General features: G+C 45.4%; 2 protein-coding genes across 6 annotated transcripts in view; one reads left to right on the forward strand and one right to left on the reverse strand.

Moving 5' to 3' along the window:
- Positions 1-17481, reverse strand: part of rpl38 (ribosomal protein L38) — a 362866-nt gene that overhangs the window by 253436 nt on the left and 91949 nt on the right. The gene's annotated exons all lie outside the window — the stretch shown is intronic.
- The window catches only part of sdk2b (sidekick cell adhesion molecule 2b), a 276603-nt gene continuing 271777 nt past the window's right edge, over positions 12656-17481 (forward strand). For 3 of the 5 annotated variants that reach the window (XM_084341900.1, XM_084341899.1, XM_084341901.1), the window contains exon 1: positions 12766-12974. In XM_084341900.1, coding sequence (XP_084198026.1) covers positions 12887-12974 — 88 coding nt within the window. In that variant the 5' untranslated portion in view covers positions 12766-12886. Of the gene's footprint in view, positions 12975-17481 lie in introns of all 5 variants that reach the window. The other 2 variants (XM_084341902.1, XM_084341903.1) reach the window with 1 other exon arrangement.

Genomic DNA, 17481 nt, shown 5'->3' on the forward strand with positions numbered 1-17481 from the left:
ACGGAGACTGATGAAGAGCGCTCCCTCGCTGATGATTCCCCCCCCCCACCGCCAGGAGATGAGACGGTTCAAAAGCAGCATTCTTTCTGCTGGATCAGGAAGTGACAAAACCTTCCTAATCATCAGTACAACAAGGCGGTTTACTCTGGCCTTTTGATAGCACTGAGATCAAGGGTTTCTAGGTCATGGTGGGACTCTATCAATTGTTTTTTTTGCTTTGGGAAGTGGCTCGGCTGCCGGCGCTAGCCATAACGCTGTCTTAGCGAGAGCGGCTGCAACAACAGGGAAACACGAGGAAGGGGTGAAATTGAAAAAGCTGTCTATTTCTGCTTAGCCACACACTGCATAGTGTGCCGCAGGAATATGTTACGGAATATATACGTTGTGAAACTAGCAGGGCTAAATAAGTTAGCATTTTTGTACTTCCTGTTCCCTCGTCTCAAAGTCGAAGGGTTTCTCGAATGGTTGGATGCCTGAACTAAGGTCTGGGTTTAAGAGAAGCTTAAGAGATTTTCATGTTTTGTTCGAAGACATAAAAGACGTTTATAAAAACCCCGTGTTTGAATGTTATGCATTTATTTGTCTTGAAAAAGGCGGTTGCTATCAATGAGACTTGAGTTTATCTGGGACATTAAACGTCGTCACGCCGAACATGAAGACTCATCCACTCACAACTCCGTCTTAACAGGTGAACTTTAGATGCAAACTATTCGAACTCCAACTTTGCAACTTGTAGATCAATTTAAAGTGTGTAAAGAAAAAAAGTTAATTAAAAGCCTAACGTTTACTTCTGGCAATTGCATTTTCACTGGTGTTCATTTGTGACTATTGCTGAAGGCCTTTTGTCGAGGGAACTAGGGGGATGCTAACGTCATCCCTGCAGCACTCCCTTATGTGAATATAACCAATGAAGACACAGGTAACGGAGGCTGGAACAGACAAGTCAAAGGCACACTGAGGCATGTTGTTTCAGCCCCACTACAGTCATGATATCTGCTTCAAAGCACTTCTCTAAACAAGGTTTCCTGTGTTCATTTTGTGTTCTCATCCACGTCATCGATTTGCGTCGCAGCGAGACAAACGCAACGAGAACGGTGCAATTTTGGCAGGTGCATTCACACAGAAAGAACAGAGAGAACAACCACCAACCATCACGTGAAGCAAAGATTTGGCTCCTCAACAGGTCTGATGATGGTGATGATGCTTAGCGAGCACAGCGTAACTGAAAATACACTCACTCGAAAAACATCAGCGGGAGAGCGGGAAAAGAAAGGCGCGAGTGTAAAGTTAAAAATACATTTGGCAGAGAAGTTTGAAAGAGATAATTGCTCATCAATCACAGCTGAGTTGGGAGGAAAGATGATGAAAATCTCTTGATTTGAAAGGCAGACTCTTCTTTTCCGCGCGTGTTTGCTTTCTTCAAATAGACAGCTGCCTCCCGGTGAAGCAAAGAGGATTTTCTAAAGTCATTCCTGAGATGCAGAAAAGTCAAACCGGAGGCCTCGTCACTCACCGGTCTTACATAAAATGGCATGTCATCTGTTGCTGAAAGCAAAACCTCTACACGGGATCATTCCAGCGTGACAGATATTTTATCCCCTCGTTTTTTTTTGCATTTTGCATGCATGAACGCGGTCGCATTTAATGTTACCTCGGAGGATAATTTACATGCATACCCCGTGATGAACAAATTTATAAATCAGCTTTACCATACCTGCCAGGCTCCAGAACGACTCCCAACACGTCTGATCCAGTCGGTGAAGGTGATCCATCACCGTGATTGAGAAGATAACAAACATGTTTTGCCAAGTTGCATTAGAACACACTGTGTCATGACGCAGCGCTGCCCAGCCTGTGAGCGGTTATCAGGTTTCTATCCAAGCATGTAATTGTTTGATGGCTGCCAGGCTCCAATGACACTGTGTTCTCTTTGCGCTTTAATTTTTTCGTCTTCCACATATGTTGCATGGAGAAACGCTCCACTGCTCTTACTGCATCAATCCTGAATGTTAGCTGTAGTTATAGTGGCAGAAAAATTGCTGTGACGTTTGCTCGGGAAACACATTCATACAATCATGTAAATCCACGGCTCCTTCTACAGCTCCGTTTAGGAGGCTGATATGCCACATTTGATGTGGAGGGCCTCACATCCAGTGCAACACAATGTTGACACTGTCAACAATGAATCCGTTCAATACGCGTTCTTTCAACTCATGTAAACAACCCACGCACCTACCAGCTTTGCAATCAGAGTCTAACCCGGGAATTCCTCTGGTTGCACGTCCATTGTGGTTTCGCTCCGTGCTCCATTGTCCGTCAACCCCGACTGGCTGCGTCTGAGTGCTATCTGCTACAGAAAGGTCTGGACTGCCGGAGTTGCTAGGGAGTAGATACACAACGCAGCGGAGGCAGTGGAAGTACAGCTGCTGTGGCTGTGGTTGTGTCGGCCAAAAATCTTCCTACGTTTGTACTTTTAAAACAGAAGATTCGAGTTTTATAATGTGGTGTTTACTAGGGGTGCATAAACAAAAGTCGATTCACACGAGAATCTAGATTCTCATCTCCTACGATTCAGAATCGACCCAGAAATGTCAAAAAAGTCCATTTTCTAAATATTAATTAATAGTGTGACGTTTCCAGCTTCTGGATGATTTACAGCGTGCACACACTGGAGTTATCTTGAAGCTCATCTTCAAAAAAAAGACAGCAGTTGCAAGCATTTTTCTTCGCTAATGACTGATTAATTCGTGAGACGAACGTGGAGCAGGTCGTGTATTTATCACCCAGATACGTCAAGTTAAGACGTCAAGAGACACACACACACTGCAGCGTTAACTTTCTCACATCAATACATCAATTGTACATACATACAAACATGCACTTATTTTGAAAGGTCGAACACGAACAAATAAGGAAAGGTGAAAGGTTTTCCACGTCCCTGACATTCAAAACGTCAATGCTGATGTCATGGCTGCCACCAGGAGAGCGACATCTGCAGCACATCATGAGTCAGATCTGCTGTCGGTCTCAGTGGGCGGATTGTAGATAATGTTTGTAGCTCTCCCCCACTGATGCACACGTGAAGCACATGAAGCAGCTGAATAAAGCTGCTTAATGCGTTTCTCCTCAATTAGTCTGTCAGGTACCGAAGAACAGATGCAGAGGATTTGAAGACGGAGTGTGTAAGACGGCACGCTATATATATCTGCAGTGTTTCTGGACTCACTTCACGTACTAACAGCTGCTCAGGCATAAAATTGTTGCGTTTGCATTTAGAATAATAAGAAAAAAAATCAAAACTCTTCTGATGGATCTGGATTACTCACTGTCGCTCGCTGAGAAGAGAACATCAGGGTTTGTGTGATTGTCTTCAAGAACTCCAGACCTCCCAGCATTTTTTCGACATCTTTATGAAAAAAAGTTCTGCTGCGCTCCGCTCGATATCTCATCATAAATATGTTTTCTCTCATTTGCACTCAATTCTACTTCAGGCTCCCTTAAAGGACTCCTCCAGCGCTGGGGGGGAAATTAGCCTCGTTTCCCAGCCGAGAAATTCTCGCTGTGAAACGCACCCCTACCTGTACCTACCTGCATCATTACCCAAAGTAGGGTTATGGTTCAAACGGATACAGAGAATAATTTCTTACCACCATTAGACTCGCTATTCTAGACTTAATTGCTAGATCTTGTGGCCTCCTAGACCTCCTAGGTCATTCAAGTGTACGCACGTCTAGTCAAAAAATATTTTGGACAAGAGAAAACATGTTCATTATCATCAAACATCTGTGGGCTGGAGCACAAAATGCGAAGGACACGGACAGATAGGACTGTAATAGCATTCCAAACCGAATGACACGCCGGGTGTATAATGCACCTGAGTTCAGCCGCATTCATCCGAGAGCATGATTGATAGCATGACACAAACAAAACGTAATTCAGACGAGGCTGCCACACTTGAGGGAAAATGTAGAAAGGTACAAAAGAAGTCCAACGCTGAATCCATCATGAGACCTTGTGGCTCGACTTCCTGAAAGAGTGTCATTATCTCCGCCGAGGTGCACAGAAGAAGAAGAAAAAGAAGAAAAAAAAAGATCTCCACACAAGCCATTAAATATGACGGGGGCAGGTCTTGAGGATGAATTTGAAAAAAAAGGTATTAGCTGCTTATCTACATGTTCGAGCTGGAACACGTCATTGTGCATGCGTTCACTTTGTCTTTCTCTATCTCATCGCACACCTGGAAACGAAGGTGCAATCAACAGATACATAAAGGAGCAGATAATGCCGCATTAGATACAGTTAACCTTCAATAAACACTCATATCCTCTTGAAAGAAGTAGCACGGTCCGTCGGTCACATTTAGCAGGGCTCAACGTGTAACGGTCCGAGCACAAACGATGAATCGGACGAGTGAAATGTCCTTCAGAGGAAACCCAACCGGTGAGGCAAAATATGTCTCCTGCATCTCAGCACCAAACGCCGCCTTCAACTCTCTGGGGGCCTGAGAGTCGACCCTCCAACATGGAGGCCGGGGCAGCGTACGGCCATTGCTGCAGCGAGTTGGGCAGCGAGTATCTTTTTCTGGCTGCAGGCTCAATGACACATGCATTGACCTAAACACACACCAGTGGGCGGGGGAACATCGGCTCTTTGCACCAATTACAGCGCTGCATCGATTCATGTTTGATTCATTGTGCCCCAATGAAATGAACCCACTGCAGGCTGAGAGCATCCAATTGTTTTTCTTTAATTTTGGTGCACAAATCCACATATTTCCATCTGGAGATCACTTATATATGATTATATATATGTGTGTACCATATGTATATGTGTGCATGTGTCAGTATAGACAGACAGACTAAAGGCACTGTTCAAATAAGGGTTATTGTGTAACCACCACTCATTCAGACGGCATCAGTGTTTGGTATCTCTTCAAACAGAGCAGGATTCAGGGAGAATGTCTGAGTGACACACGGAGTGACACTTCGGATCCGTCAGACGGGCTTATAGCCCAGAATTCAATCAGGACTAAAAGAATGATGCTCCGTCCGAGCTTTGACGTGGTGTGATATTCATTTTCCCCCAGCCGGTGATAAAAAGTGAAGCTATATGGTGGCGGCACCTCCAGTGGCCCAGTCAATCTGTCAGTCGCAGGGCCCGGCTGGGTTTGCTTGTTTGTCCGTGACACGTGTGTGTGTCTGTGCATGTTCCTGTGTGTTACAGATAATTACTTGACTTGACGAAAGCACCTGCACCTACAGCCAGATAAGAATCATCTTCTAGTTTCCTCGAGTGTTTCGGTTTCATCTAAAACACTTTAAATGGCCAAACTTTCTCACCTTTCAGCCGGTGTCCAGGCAGGCAGGTTTTCAAGTATCGTCTTGTATAGAACCATAAGAACTCTTACAGCTTTCACTGTAGTTCATCTCTAATGATCCAATTCTTTACACGAGGAAAGCATCATACATACTAGAATTCAACACCTGAGACATAAAATGAAATAGATGAAAACTGAAAAGCTAAATCATTCATCACACAGCCCGTTCTCAATTGGCAGCCTGTTCAGTGGACGTACGTTTCTGAGTTGGACATTGTTCAATTCTTGAAGAATCCCTTCCACCATCTTAAAGAAAGAGAAAAACTGGACTTTCTCTCTGGAGAACAAGGTTTGCGTCCTGTTGGTTCAGTATGTAGGAATTGACCACCTGCCGTATCACGAGAGTAACCGCTGCTTACTGTAGCTGCCCGTAGCTAGCTGGTTAGCGTGCTAACATTTATTAGATATCTCTGCAACAGAACACACAAACCGGTATTTATTCACATTCTGTTAATCATTTGACGTAAGTTAACGTACTTAAATGAGATGACATACATCGTGTGAGTTACGTCACATATGCATCTTACGTGACGAGACTGAATGTAGTTAATGTAGTCATCAATGTACGACCTTTTCCTGAACCTAACCAGGGACCTAATCACAGTCCAAACATCATAACATGTCGTACAACTGGACTGATTGGAGATTAATTTTAAAAGTCTAAGAGGATGTTGTGAATAAAATATTGTTGCTAAATTAACCGTGGAGCGCTTCACATGCAAAACTGATGGCGCATTGCAACAACACGTTGCATCATGACGTGTTCTCTGAAAACACTTCATATTTGAAGCGATCGCTCCACAAAAAGATTGACTGCTACGCTCTTGGGACAATGAAAAGTGAAAGCAAAGATGATAAACTTTCATATAATTGGTGGAAGATTTCAAGAAGCCTGTCAACAACCACATACATCTTCACACTGTACTGGATGTATTTATGTTTTTTGTGCTCATTCATCTTTTATTAATCTGACCATCGGTATTCCCGTTGATCCACTCTTCCAATCTTTTTCCAATTCTTCTAACTTTTCTGGGGTTTCAAACAGGAGGTGTTAGAAAAAGTTGGGAGAGCATTGACAGCCAGAGAAGTGTTTTAAAAATTCAACACTAACATCTCTTGTGTTTCATGAGGGTTTTATATTATTTTTCATCTCCGTGCTGCGAGAAAAGCACAAAGTTGCATTCAACCTCCATCCAACAAATATCCTCACGGCTCATCACACCACTTAAAGGTAAAAATATCTTTTTTTTTATTGGGTAAAACAATCCTTTAAGGTAAATCCTGATGTTGCTCCACGTGTCACCGTTAATTCTGCAGCCTCTTCAATGTGTGAGAAGAGGGAAAGCGAGGTGCATATATGAATCAGAGGGTGATGCAGTCAGGTGCAATTGCTGCTCAGCTGCTACATGATCATATCCATGCACTCAGCTGCATAACACATTCGAGCATTATTTAAAGTGGAGGTGTTCGGAGCGGGGCAAGTGGAGTCTTTTGTTGTCGGGTGGTGAAAAATGGATTCACGGGCAAATCAGAAAAGTACAAGCAGGACTGAAAACAAACAGTTTCTTCATTTGTTTCTTAACTCCTACACCTTCCCCTCTTTACCTTTCGTTCTACGTCAGGCGCCTTCCTTTGCCAAGGTTGGCGCCGCTCGGCTTAACATATTTCTTTTCTATTTTGACCATCTGTCTCATTTACACAAACAGCTCTGCTCCTCTTTCCTCTCTGCTTTTCGACTGATCTCTCTCTCTGATGAATGCCATCGGATTTTTCTTTTTACTCATCTCCATCTGCCAAAATGCCTACGATTAAAGATCCGTACATAAATTAGACTGTTCATCAGGTTTTATAAATGTCACTTTTATTTTTTTTACTCTTTTTAACAGATTCAATGCAGTTTGGCCTCCCTGCTGTGAATAACTTAGTGAAGCATCGTGGTGTTGGAGGTGCCGTACCAAAGTAAAAATATGGGTATGGCTCAGTCAGTGGCAATTAGTCTGGAAGGTTGTTGGACTGTGAGAGACAGATACATGTGTATCTACTTTTACCTTGGTGTCATTACTTCTATAGAAATATAAACCTGGCACCAGGTCTGAAAGTCTGAACTCACTTCATGGATGACATTAATGATTTTTGGTGTTACAGAAACACTGAGGAAACAATCCTATCTTATCTTAGGATAGGAAATTAGCTAAACAGAACCGAAGCTAACATTAATGGTAGCCTGTTGGAGAAGTTAACGCTGACGTTAGCCTGTTGGAGAAGCTTGCACTGATCAATGTGTATCTTCTCTTCCAATGACACGATTAATGCCTCAGATTCAAGGAAAACTTTTGCCCATCCTTGCTCGTCCCTTTCAGCAAGCTAGCTAGCTCGTGACAAGTGAAGTGAGACAGCTGTTGTGAAGGGTACAAGCAGTCTTGTGTGCATTTTAAACACAGATACAGGCATGACAGTACAAGCAAAGTCCAAAGGCATCAGCCCATCCTACCAGAGCACTTGAGCAAATGTGAGTTTAAAGTCTAATCTCTTCATAACTCCGCCTCTCTTGGCGATCCTGGTCCTGAACTGCGTGCTTGCATCAATGCGACAACACGATCGGTCGATGCGTTTCCTGGTTTGGGTGTGAGGAAGCACACAATGTTTTTTGGAGGGAAGGGCTGGTATATATGTCGTACAACTACCATCTCTGACGTGACAGAGTTTCCAAAACGCTTTAAGTGGCTCGACTCCTCACTTATAACGCCGATAAGCGCCGACTGAGGCAAGTTTTAGTCAGGACTCGTAATGTTAAGATAAGATAAAAGGTCTCGAGATCGGATCGGACACAGCCACGAGTTAAGGAATTGCTTTTCCCCCATCTTTGAAACTTAACTTAAGATAGCACAAGCTGTTAGGACATTTTTCTGTAATGAGGTCCCTGTAGATGAATATTCCTCTAACATCAAACTATCTCTAAAAACTAAAAGAAAGCAGAGGGAGGCGCAGCAAGTTGCTCAGAACTAACCTGTTCTAATGCGCCTTTAAGCTCCGAGAAGTAAACTGACCTTAACTTCTAATGAACAACGCTGCATAAATATCCTTTTAAATGAGGCCGGGTTCAATTTAGTGTGTTTGTGTTGGCTGGGGGTTGTTCAGATGGTCAGCCAGAGCCCCATGGGAGGCCGTGACTCTTCCTCTATCAGAGGGGGGCAAGATGACAGATCTTTATTGTAATTGGCCTTGGAGGTAATAAGCAACGCTCATCACCCCCATCGGCCTCCCACCGAGCTCCCGTTCCCATTATCCCCTGCTCGTTCCGATTCATTAAACCTCCAGTGAGATTTGGTCAGAGTGGTGGAAGAAAGGATGGAGGATTCATTTTGGTTAAGAAGATCCCCGTTTCCTTTGATGCCTCTCCTTAAATGGCCACTAATTGACAGCGACGTGTTAATGGTGTGAGAAATGTTTGATAAATAGTAGCGAGCCTTTCGTTTAATGACCGGACCTGGTGTGTTCGTTCCCTGCTTTCGACTTTATCAGGCAGATTATGGTCTGTAGAAAGATGCATCTCACTGGGGGTTAATGCATACACTACCCTCAAGTTTGTGATGGGTGTGTGTGGAGCAGGAGAGCTTCACAGTCTCTCTCAAGCACTCAAGAATCTCCCCCTCAGGTTTTTCTTCCTCTTGGAGGTCTGACCTCCATCTTTCAATCTGGGCAGCCGACAGACCATTTCTCTGATAATATTTCTCTTTTGCAAAGTATTGGCATGTTATGTGTGTAGACGTGTCGGTGTGTATTTGTGATCTTACCTTAACTCAGGTAAAATCTTAACAACTAAAACCGAGGCGAGGATCTGGACTTTGGTCTGAGAGTATCTCAGATGGTTTCAAACATTGATGCCCTTTGTTGTTCAAAGCTGCCTCCCCCCTCCTCCCCTGTCTACCCCTGCGTTCCTCCCCTTCAGGCCTGAGAAGATGGAGGCCGGGTTTTCACCTTTGAGTGCCTCTTTCACTTTGTTGGTAGAAAATGAAGCGAGTGCAGAATCTTATTGTCAGGGCTGCACTTCATGGTTTGAAGATTCGGTCGGCGAGAAGAGTCTGAATGAAAATCAAGCTGTTTGGGTGTGAAGTTGTGGACAAAGTTTCTTGTTGGACAGAGTCAGCGCTAATCGCAGTGGGTAGAAATATGTGGTTTTCGCCAATCTACTCTAAAATGTACATTTTAAATCAGATGTTAACTGCAGACCATCTTTGAAATCTACATTTCTACCAATCTTGTCAGCCATTGATTTCTACTCTTCTCTGTGTGAATATGTATCAACAGACTTTAAAACTCGAATGCAGTATCTGATTTTCTTTCAAAAAACGGGAATTCTGGTACTTTCTAAAAACTTGTATTTCAATGCCTTGGGTGTGTAAATGATTCATACTCCATCAGATCACCTCAGCTGGAAGCCATGACACGTTAAAATGGCTGCAGTTTGTGCCATTGAGCAGCTGAGAAGGTTTTTCTAAGTGTCTAACAATATTACGAGAACAATTTCTGCAGAGAGAGAACTTTTTGTTCGATAACGCGATCTGTTTTGTTAACGGAAACAAAAGCATCTCTTGGAAATCGCAAGATGTGAGTTGTTGCAGGAAGATGATGGACATAAGGTTGAGCCGGAGTTGTGGAGAGGAGGATACTTAGAGGAACTTTGACAATCTAGATGAGGCAACAACTTAAAAAACAGCTCACCTCTTGCGAGATTTCAGAGCGAGACTTCTCCTTGAATGAGACTTGTGTTTTTGGTATCAAAGCGGACTCATTATTTAAGGAAAAGGTCTCTGTTGGGAGCTGTTTCTGTAATGTGACTGATACTTGGAGTAACAACCTCAGCCTGTGAGGGACAAAAACAAGCACTTGGTGGACGTAACTTTGCCGTTCGAAAGTTGCTCCGAAGGATTATGTTGCAGCCACTGCAGTCGTGTCGCAGCTCCCAGCTGAGGCGATCGACTGGAGTATGAATCAATTACACATCTAAACATTCAAATAAAGGGACCGGGTTTAAAATCAGACACTGCAGGGAGGTTTTGAGAGTCTGTTCATACATTTTCATAAGAAATCAATGGCTCCCTGGATTGGTAGGGATCATTTCTGAATGTAAATGAATCATTTACACATTCAAACATGTAAATATCGGGCCCTGACCCTTTAATACAGAAATGAATGGATAGCAGTGAAGAAAGGGGGAAAAACACAATCAAAGACCTGCACTTGCAGATTGGCAGCAAACACCGCTGGCTGTGCTTCTTTGAGAGGAGAGTAGATGTGTTTTCTCCAATTACTTCCACATTTCTTCGCCCTCCTTTTCTGTCTCACCGGCTGTGCCAAAAATGGCATCCGATGGTCTGGTTTAAGGTGTTAAATATGGACGCCCAGGGCAAGTGTCAGAATAACTTGAAATAATTGCAGTCTGCTGCAGACGACTCATTACCAGTTGTGTGGTTAATTCGAGGGCCAGATGAAAAGAGTATCTTAGACTGAAGTGAACACAGCTTGCAGAAAGCTGCTTTAGCACCTGTGATCACAGGTAGCCGTTGCTCAACAGCATCGAGGGCTAACACCTGGCGGCGTTGGCATCTGCACGGGGAAAGAGGAAAAAAAAAGCCACACAAACAAACCGCTTTGGCTCGTCTGTGCCGGAAAAGCTGGGGCTCAAAAAACAACTGCGTCCAGGGATTCTCTAAATTACCCTCTTTGCTGAGTTCAGTCACACTTTGAAAAATCATAATCGGGTCCCCGAGCAGCCCCGAGGGTGGCCGAGGTAGCACTCCGTCTTGCTTTTCCTGATGTTAACGCTCCTGTTATTAACTTTTGTGCAAGGTATCACATTTTTGGATAAGATGGGGCTGGAAAGCCGACGGGAGCCTGGCGATCACGCTGAGAAACAACAGAGGCTATTACCATGGTGCATTATTCCCCCGCTGCCCTGTGGTGGCTTAGATGGGAGCTCGCCATTCTCAAAAAAATAAAAACATTACGAGCATTAAGCACTGCTGCTTTCTCCTGGCAAGACACTGTCATTTTCAAGACAGGAACATTTGCTCTGTCATGCTCTCTCATTCTCTCCCTCGGCCTCTGCTTTCCTGATACTGTCATATTGGAAACAGCGTTTGCTCTGTCACTCTCCATCCACCCCTCCTCCTCTTCCTCCTCCTCCTCCTCCTCCTCCTGCCCCTCCACTCATTCATTTCCCCACCCTCTCCTTCTCTTTCCACTCCTTCTTCTCCTCCTGCACACAGGCGAGATAACATGCAGCAGTTTCAGACTCAGCACGGCCATTTGTGTCTTTCTCTATTCATGTCATGCGCCTCGAACAGCGTGGGGGAATTACACTGCAACGGCCAGAGAGGGAAAGAACAATGCAGCCGAGCTCTGGAGGGTGCCACACCATCAACCCTCAAAGTATTCAAATATATGCGATGGGGGGATAAAAGAAATACAAGAAGGTCAATAAACTCAGACACATTAAACAGCCCTGCACAAGTGTTCCAGTGATTTCTCCTCAGGCTCCCTGAGAACAAGTCTGGCAACACAAGCAAAGCGCGTGTTCCCTTAAATCATTTCAACAAAGGACTATATTCATTCCACCTTCTTGTTTTTGTGATGTGGAAAGCAATAAAATCCTCTCCTGGAAATCCTGTGCTTGCTTGGGCTGTGTTGGCAAACTTGGCGTGCGCTTTTGCGCTCGGCCGCATGGTGGCGACCTGCGCTGCGCCGCCAGCACAACCACCATCCTAACGTTTCCTCATAAAGAACCCGGGACTCGTCCTCATCCGACGCACACCGGCAGCCGGGCTCTCCTCCGCGGCAGGCTCCGACCATGACAGCGTGACTGCGTGCAAGTTTCTCCCCCCGCTGCCCTCATTCTCTGCTCTCCGAGCCGCTGAACTTCTTCCCCAGCGCTCCTGTCAGACTGAATTGCCGACCTTGACAGCGCGCTGTGGGGGAGGATTCGAGTTAAAGTCTGTCCGGAGAAAGAAAAAAAACTGTAACCACTCGGTTGCGGACGAGGAGAGTGAAGTTAAAAGTGAGAGGCGGAAAAACCAGCATCTCAAGGACGCGAAAAAGTGTGAGGCGCGGATTCTCACAGGTGCAGCGAGGAATGGACTGTGTTTGGATTTAACCTGGATTCATCTGACTGAGTTGCATCCAGTACTTCAGAGAAACCAACTAAAGGCACTCACAGGAAAATCATCACACGGGGGTCTGTGCAACTGGAGCACGTTTGAAAACAGATACAGGACTGTTGGACCGAATTTCTCCGGTCGCGACAGGCTGCAGCCTCCTCGGGCTTTTTGCGCGCCCACCTCGGTGCGCTCTGCCCGGCTCGAGTGGCGGCAGGAGACACCCGGCAGCAGCAGCAGCGGCGGCAGCAGGACCAGGAGCAGCAGGAGGAGGAGGACAGACAGCGGAGCCACACTTCCACGCTTGCAGCTCACCGGGCACTTGTTGTCCAGCCTGCCTCTCCGGTTTGGGACAATGTTTGCGGACTCCTGGAGCAGATCGATGTGGCGCGCCACATGGATTTTATTTTTTTCCTTACTCATCCACTCCACACAAGCTCAAGGTAAGAAGGGACACCGATTAGTCACCAGACAGGCCCCATTAGTGTCTGTGTGTCCCCTTGAATGTTTGTTTGTGAGGCCAGCGGGTCCGTGATGTGATGTGCTCATTATTCTCTGGCGTTTTTGCGCGTAGCCTATAATTTCCTCATTAGGCTCCACATCACTGTGACACACACTCTTGTCTTAATTGCAGGCTAGTGACACACACACACACACACACACACACAGTGGCAGTCAGTCCCCACTGCTCCTGTTTTTGCCTTTGATTAAACATCACATGTGGCCCCTGAACTTCACCTAAAACCCGAACTCCAACCCAAAGTTCTGATCTGATCGTAATCACGACGCGTTCACGGCGGCACGTTTTTAATGAAGTTTATCATCAGGATGTTTCTTCTCCCAGCTGTTCCACTGTTTACAAATGCATTTTCTCTGTGCTGATGAATATGTCATCAGAAGCCCAGCTGTTAAAAATGTTACTCTGATTAATAAGTACTAATTAATTAATCAGCCCGCTCCCTCGGAAATTAAACTTTGCCAAGCGCCCTGCAAATAAACAGATGCATATTGATATGCAGCGGCGCGCGCGCGCGCACGTGGGGCATTTAAATGTTGAAGAATTAATTGGTTCTGTGAGAATTATGCAGCCTGGTTTTTTTTTTTTCTTCCCCCCTGAGCATGATGAGGGGGAACAAACAGCCAAGTGTGGCAGGCAGCAGCAGCAGCAGCGTGCAGGAGGCTGGGAGCTTCTGATTCTCTGTGAAATAATCCCACAAGATCTCTGTAATGTTCCTGTGGAGACCGAGTGTGCGTCTCTGGTGCCCAGCAGAGAGTCGACTGTAACCTCAGGCCCTCCTTCCCTTTCTTTTTTTATATTCCTACCCCACTATTACGTCCCCCCTCAGGGTTGTTTGATATTTGTACAGTCGGCTGTTTCTTTCTCCAAATGATGTTATCATTAATGACATGTTTGTTTTTGTTTCGAGAGAAGCCAGCTGCTTTGGGAAAATGAACGTCGGTTGAATACAGACTCGGATAAAAGAAGACAAATCGCATAAGTTTCGCTCTGATACAAACATTTATGCGTTCAGGGGTCTGTGGTTGGCACCCTGGGTCCTTGAGGGGGCTCCAGGGGGCTCCCCCTCAGCAAATGATCTTGATCAATATTTGTCCTCGTCTTCTGTGTATCCTTCACAAGTTTCAAGGAGGAAACCAAACTCCCGGTGCATGTGTGCGCTGTGCATTCATGTGTTTTGAAGGTGCTGATTTTGGCTCCTGCTCTCCGCCCTCCCTCTGCTGCTGCTCCCCTCCTCGACTCGGGTAATTGGGATTCAGGTATTGCCGCCACTGTAAGGAGGGAGTATTACCTCTCTGGATAGACTCTAAGCCCTCGGTGGCGCTCACTCAATAATACAATGTAGGGAAGATGAAAAAAACAAACAAGGCAGATATCCATCATTCATGAGGGCACATCCTAGTGCCTGACATTTACAGGAGATTGATAACTCGTGTGTCCCAGGGATTAAGAATCCTGACATTGTTGCTTCGTCTCTCCACGTAACCGTGTGTCTCCTCGCCGTCTGTATCTGATCCCAGATCCTCCCTCGTTCCTTCCTGATGCTTATTTAACCGAGCGAGTTAAATAAGACCACATTATTTACAGCAGTGGCCTGAGGAGAAGGCCATGGCGCGCTTTTTTTTTTATTTTTGTGGATGTGCATGGGTGCATAAAGCAATATGGGCATGCATGTGACTGTGGATGTGTGGAAGTTGTGGGATGAGGACTGCCAGTCACTCTCACTCTCTTTACGCTCAGTTCATCCAAGCAGCGGCAGCCATCAGATTTCATTACGTAGTCGCTCCTGGGTCAAAAAAATGCAGGATTTAATTGGACTCTCCTCAGACCGTACAGAGAGCAGCTCATTGAAAGTGACCCCAGTGTGGGCCGCTCTCTCTTTCCACGCGATGATTAAAGAACATGATGAGGCGAGTAGCATGCCTCTGGATGGACATGTCAGCCACTGCTCGCCACATTTTAATGACCAGTCTGCAGAAAACGGCTTTTTAACGACGGGAGAACGGCCCCCCATCAGAGCAAAGTGCTGTGACGTCTTGCTTGGAGGCGACGCTGAGCGGAGCGAGAGATAATCTTCAGCTCTTGTATTTTGTATATTGTCATTCATCATCATTGTGCAGCGCGAGAAGAAGAAAAAGACGCTTCAGTTTTAATAAACATTCCTCAGTACCTGACTGATGTCTAGAAAATTTGCACTCGGTCTGTCAGGCGTTGTGATGTTTTCATCTGAAGCGTTCTGCATGTCAAACTGAGGCCCTCTAACGCTTAAACACCCTATTTTTGGTTCTGACACATGAGGCACACTCTCGGTTTTTCTTCCTTAAAGCATTAAAAAAAGAAAAAAAACAGGCCATCCTCTCAATTCATCCTGGATATTTTGTTCGACGTGACAGTTATAGGAGCTGCCTGCCTGTCCCACTGTTCACTTCCATTCATTTACCGAGGTCATGCCGAGACAATGCTGGGCTCGCCTGCTGGTTTTGTCATTTCTAACACGTCTATTTTGGAGCTCGGAGCGGCGGGGGAGGACTCTATTGGAATGTCATGTTTGGCATACATACTTCGGCATCACTCAACGTCTGCAGATTAGCTTGACTAGCTACGGCTCGACTTTGGGAGCTTTAGACGGAGTTGAGGACTTCATTCTGTCAGAGGCGTGGCGCTCAAGATTAACATCCATAAGTAATGCTCGTGACAGGGGTGTGTGTGTGTGTGTGTGTGTGTGTGTGTGGGGGGGGGGAGCTGCCGGGACACTCTGGGCATAGGAATCAAGCTATGTCAGGCGAGCATGCACAACATGTTTGGAGCGACGGCCTGTTTTTAGCTTTACTGTATTCGACATGGACCTCGGCACAGTAATAGAAGTCAAGGATGTCATCTCCATTTTAAGTCCGTTAGGAGGACTGGATTGAAATTGTATGGCTGGGATGAACTATGTGCAGTTAGGGAGCACCTCTCAGAAGGAAGTAAAATTGGATGCTCTCTTATCGCAGGCAACAAAATAGGGCACGTAATCATAGCTGTGCAGCGGAAATGTTCAGTGATTGAGTCAATGGCTTTCAGATGGAGAAGATGGAAGCTGCAGTTGCACGTGACGGTATCAGACCTACTCTACTGACTAATACTGAAACCAACATTAGAGAGTGAAATAGTCAGATATCGATATATGGGCTGATGAACACACGTTTTTCATAATGCTCCCTCAAAGTAGGGTTGGGCTGATGGATGGTGCCATCGACTGCTGAGCTCTATACCATCGTAACATCAGGATTTAAAGGCACAAAAGAGTAGTTTGTCTCCTCAGAGTTGCTGTAACCTGACCAATTCAGCGAATCCAAGACACTGTGACATTTGCGTTTCCTTTTCTCTGGGCCGCTGTTGAGATTTCTCTCAATTGAGCCATTTCTAGGCTTAGCTTCCTCAGTATAGCTAGCCGGCTCACTTTGTTGCAAGCTTCTGAGGCTAAGTGACGGACTAGTGGTGCAGAGATAAGACCCTTTTTAAACCTGGCAACGGTGTGTATGATGGACGCTCGCCAGGCGGGGAAGCGGCGGTGACTACAGTGGTATGCTAATGAGCAAATCCAGCCTGACTGCAACTCTAAGAGGACATAGTTACCTTTTCCTGCATTATAATGTTTCAGCCAACATATTTGCCAATACGGATATATCTGTTATAGGCCAATATCAGCCGATACTGTCAGCCAACAGGTATATATCAGTTGGGCTCTCGTCTTTTGTGTCCTTGCCATGACTTCACTCCTCTAAATAGTCAGAAACTTGTGCCATGGAGTCGTTGTGCTGGGTGTCTGGGTTTCACTTGAGACCTTGTGAAGCCTCCAGTCTCCAATAACACAGACAGCAGATCTCTACAGCACAAATCAAGATTATTGATCAAAGCCACCTTTGATCCCTGATGCGAGGGGCTTTTCCATCAGACGGCAACACACGAGTGTTCGTTTAAAGATTATTTCAAACTGACGTGATACATCTGTCCAAATCAGGAGTGAAATAAGCCGCAGTAAAAAGAACTGAGTGAGATCGTAACGCGAGTGATTCACGGAGACGGTGCGGTTGAGGACGTCTCCAGACTACAAATGGCCTGATTTGTCGCACATCTTAATTGACAGACGGGGGATCCTCCGTTTCCTTGTAGCAGCTGTGCACTCTGAAATGATTTGCTAAAAAAAGGAAAAATTAAAAAAAAAAAAGCGAGGCTGTCCCAGATCCCCGCAGCCAGCCGGGCGCTTTGGCAAAAGGTCACAACATATCGCTTTTAGTATTCAGGGCTGGAGAGAAAAACTCATGGTCAGAATCCAGTGATAGATTTCTCAGAGGGATGTCTGGAGTTTTCACTATGCTGCGTTCAATAAAACAAAACTTCCCACCCAAGGTCTCTTGTAGTGGCAAGTCCAAGAGAGAGGCGTAACTGAA

The sequence above is a fragment of the Pagrus pagrus genome, assembly GCF_965226575.1.
Source record: "Pagrus pagrus genome assembly, chromosome: 21".
Taxonomy (NCBI): domain Eukaryota; kingdom Metazoa; phylum Chordata; class Actinopteri; order Spariformes; family Sparidae; genus Pagrus; species Pagrus pagrus.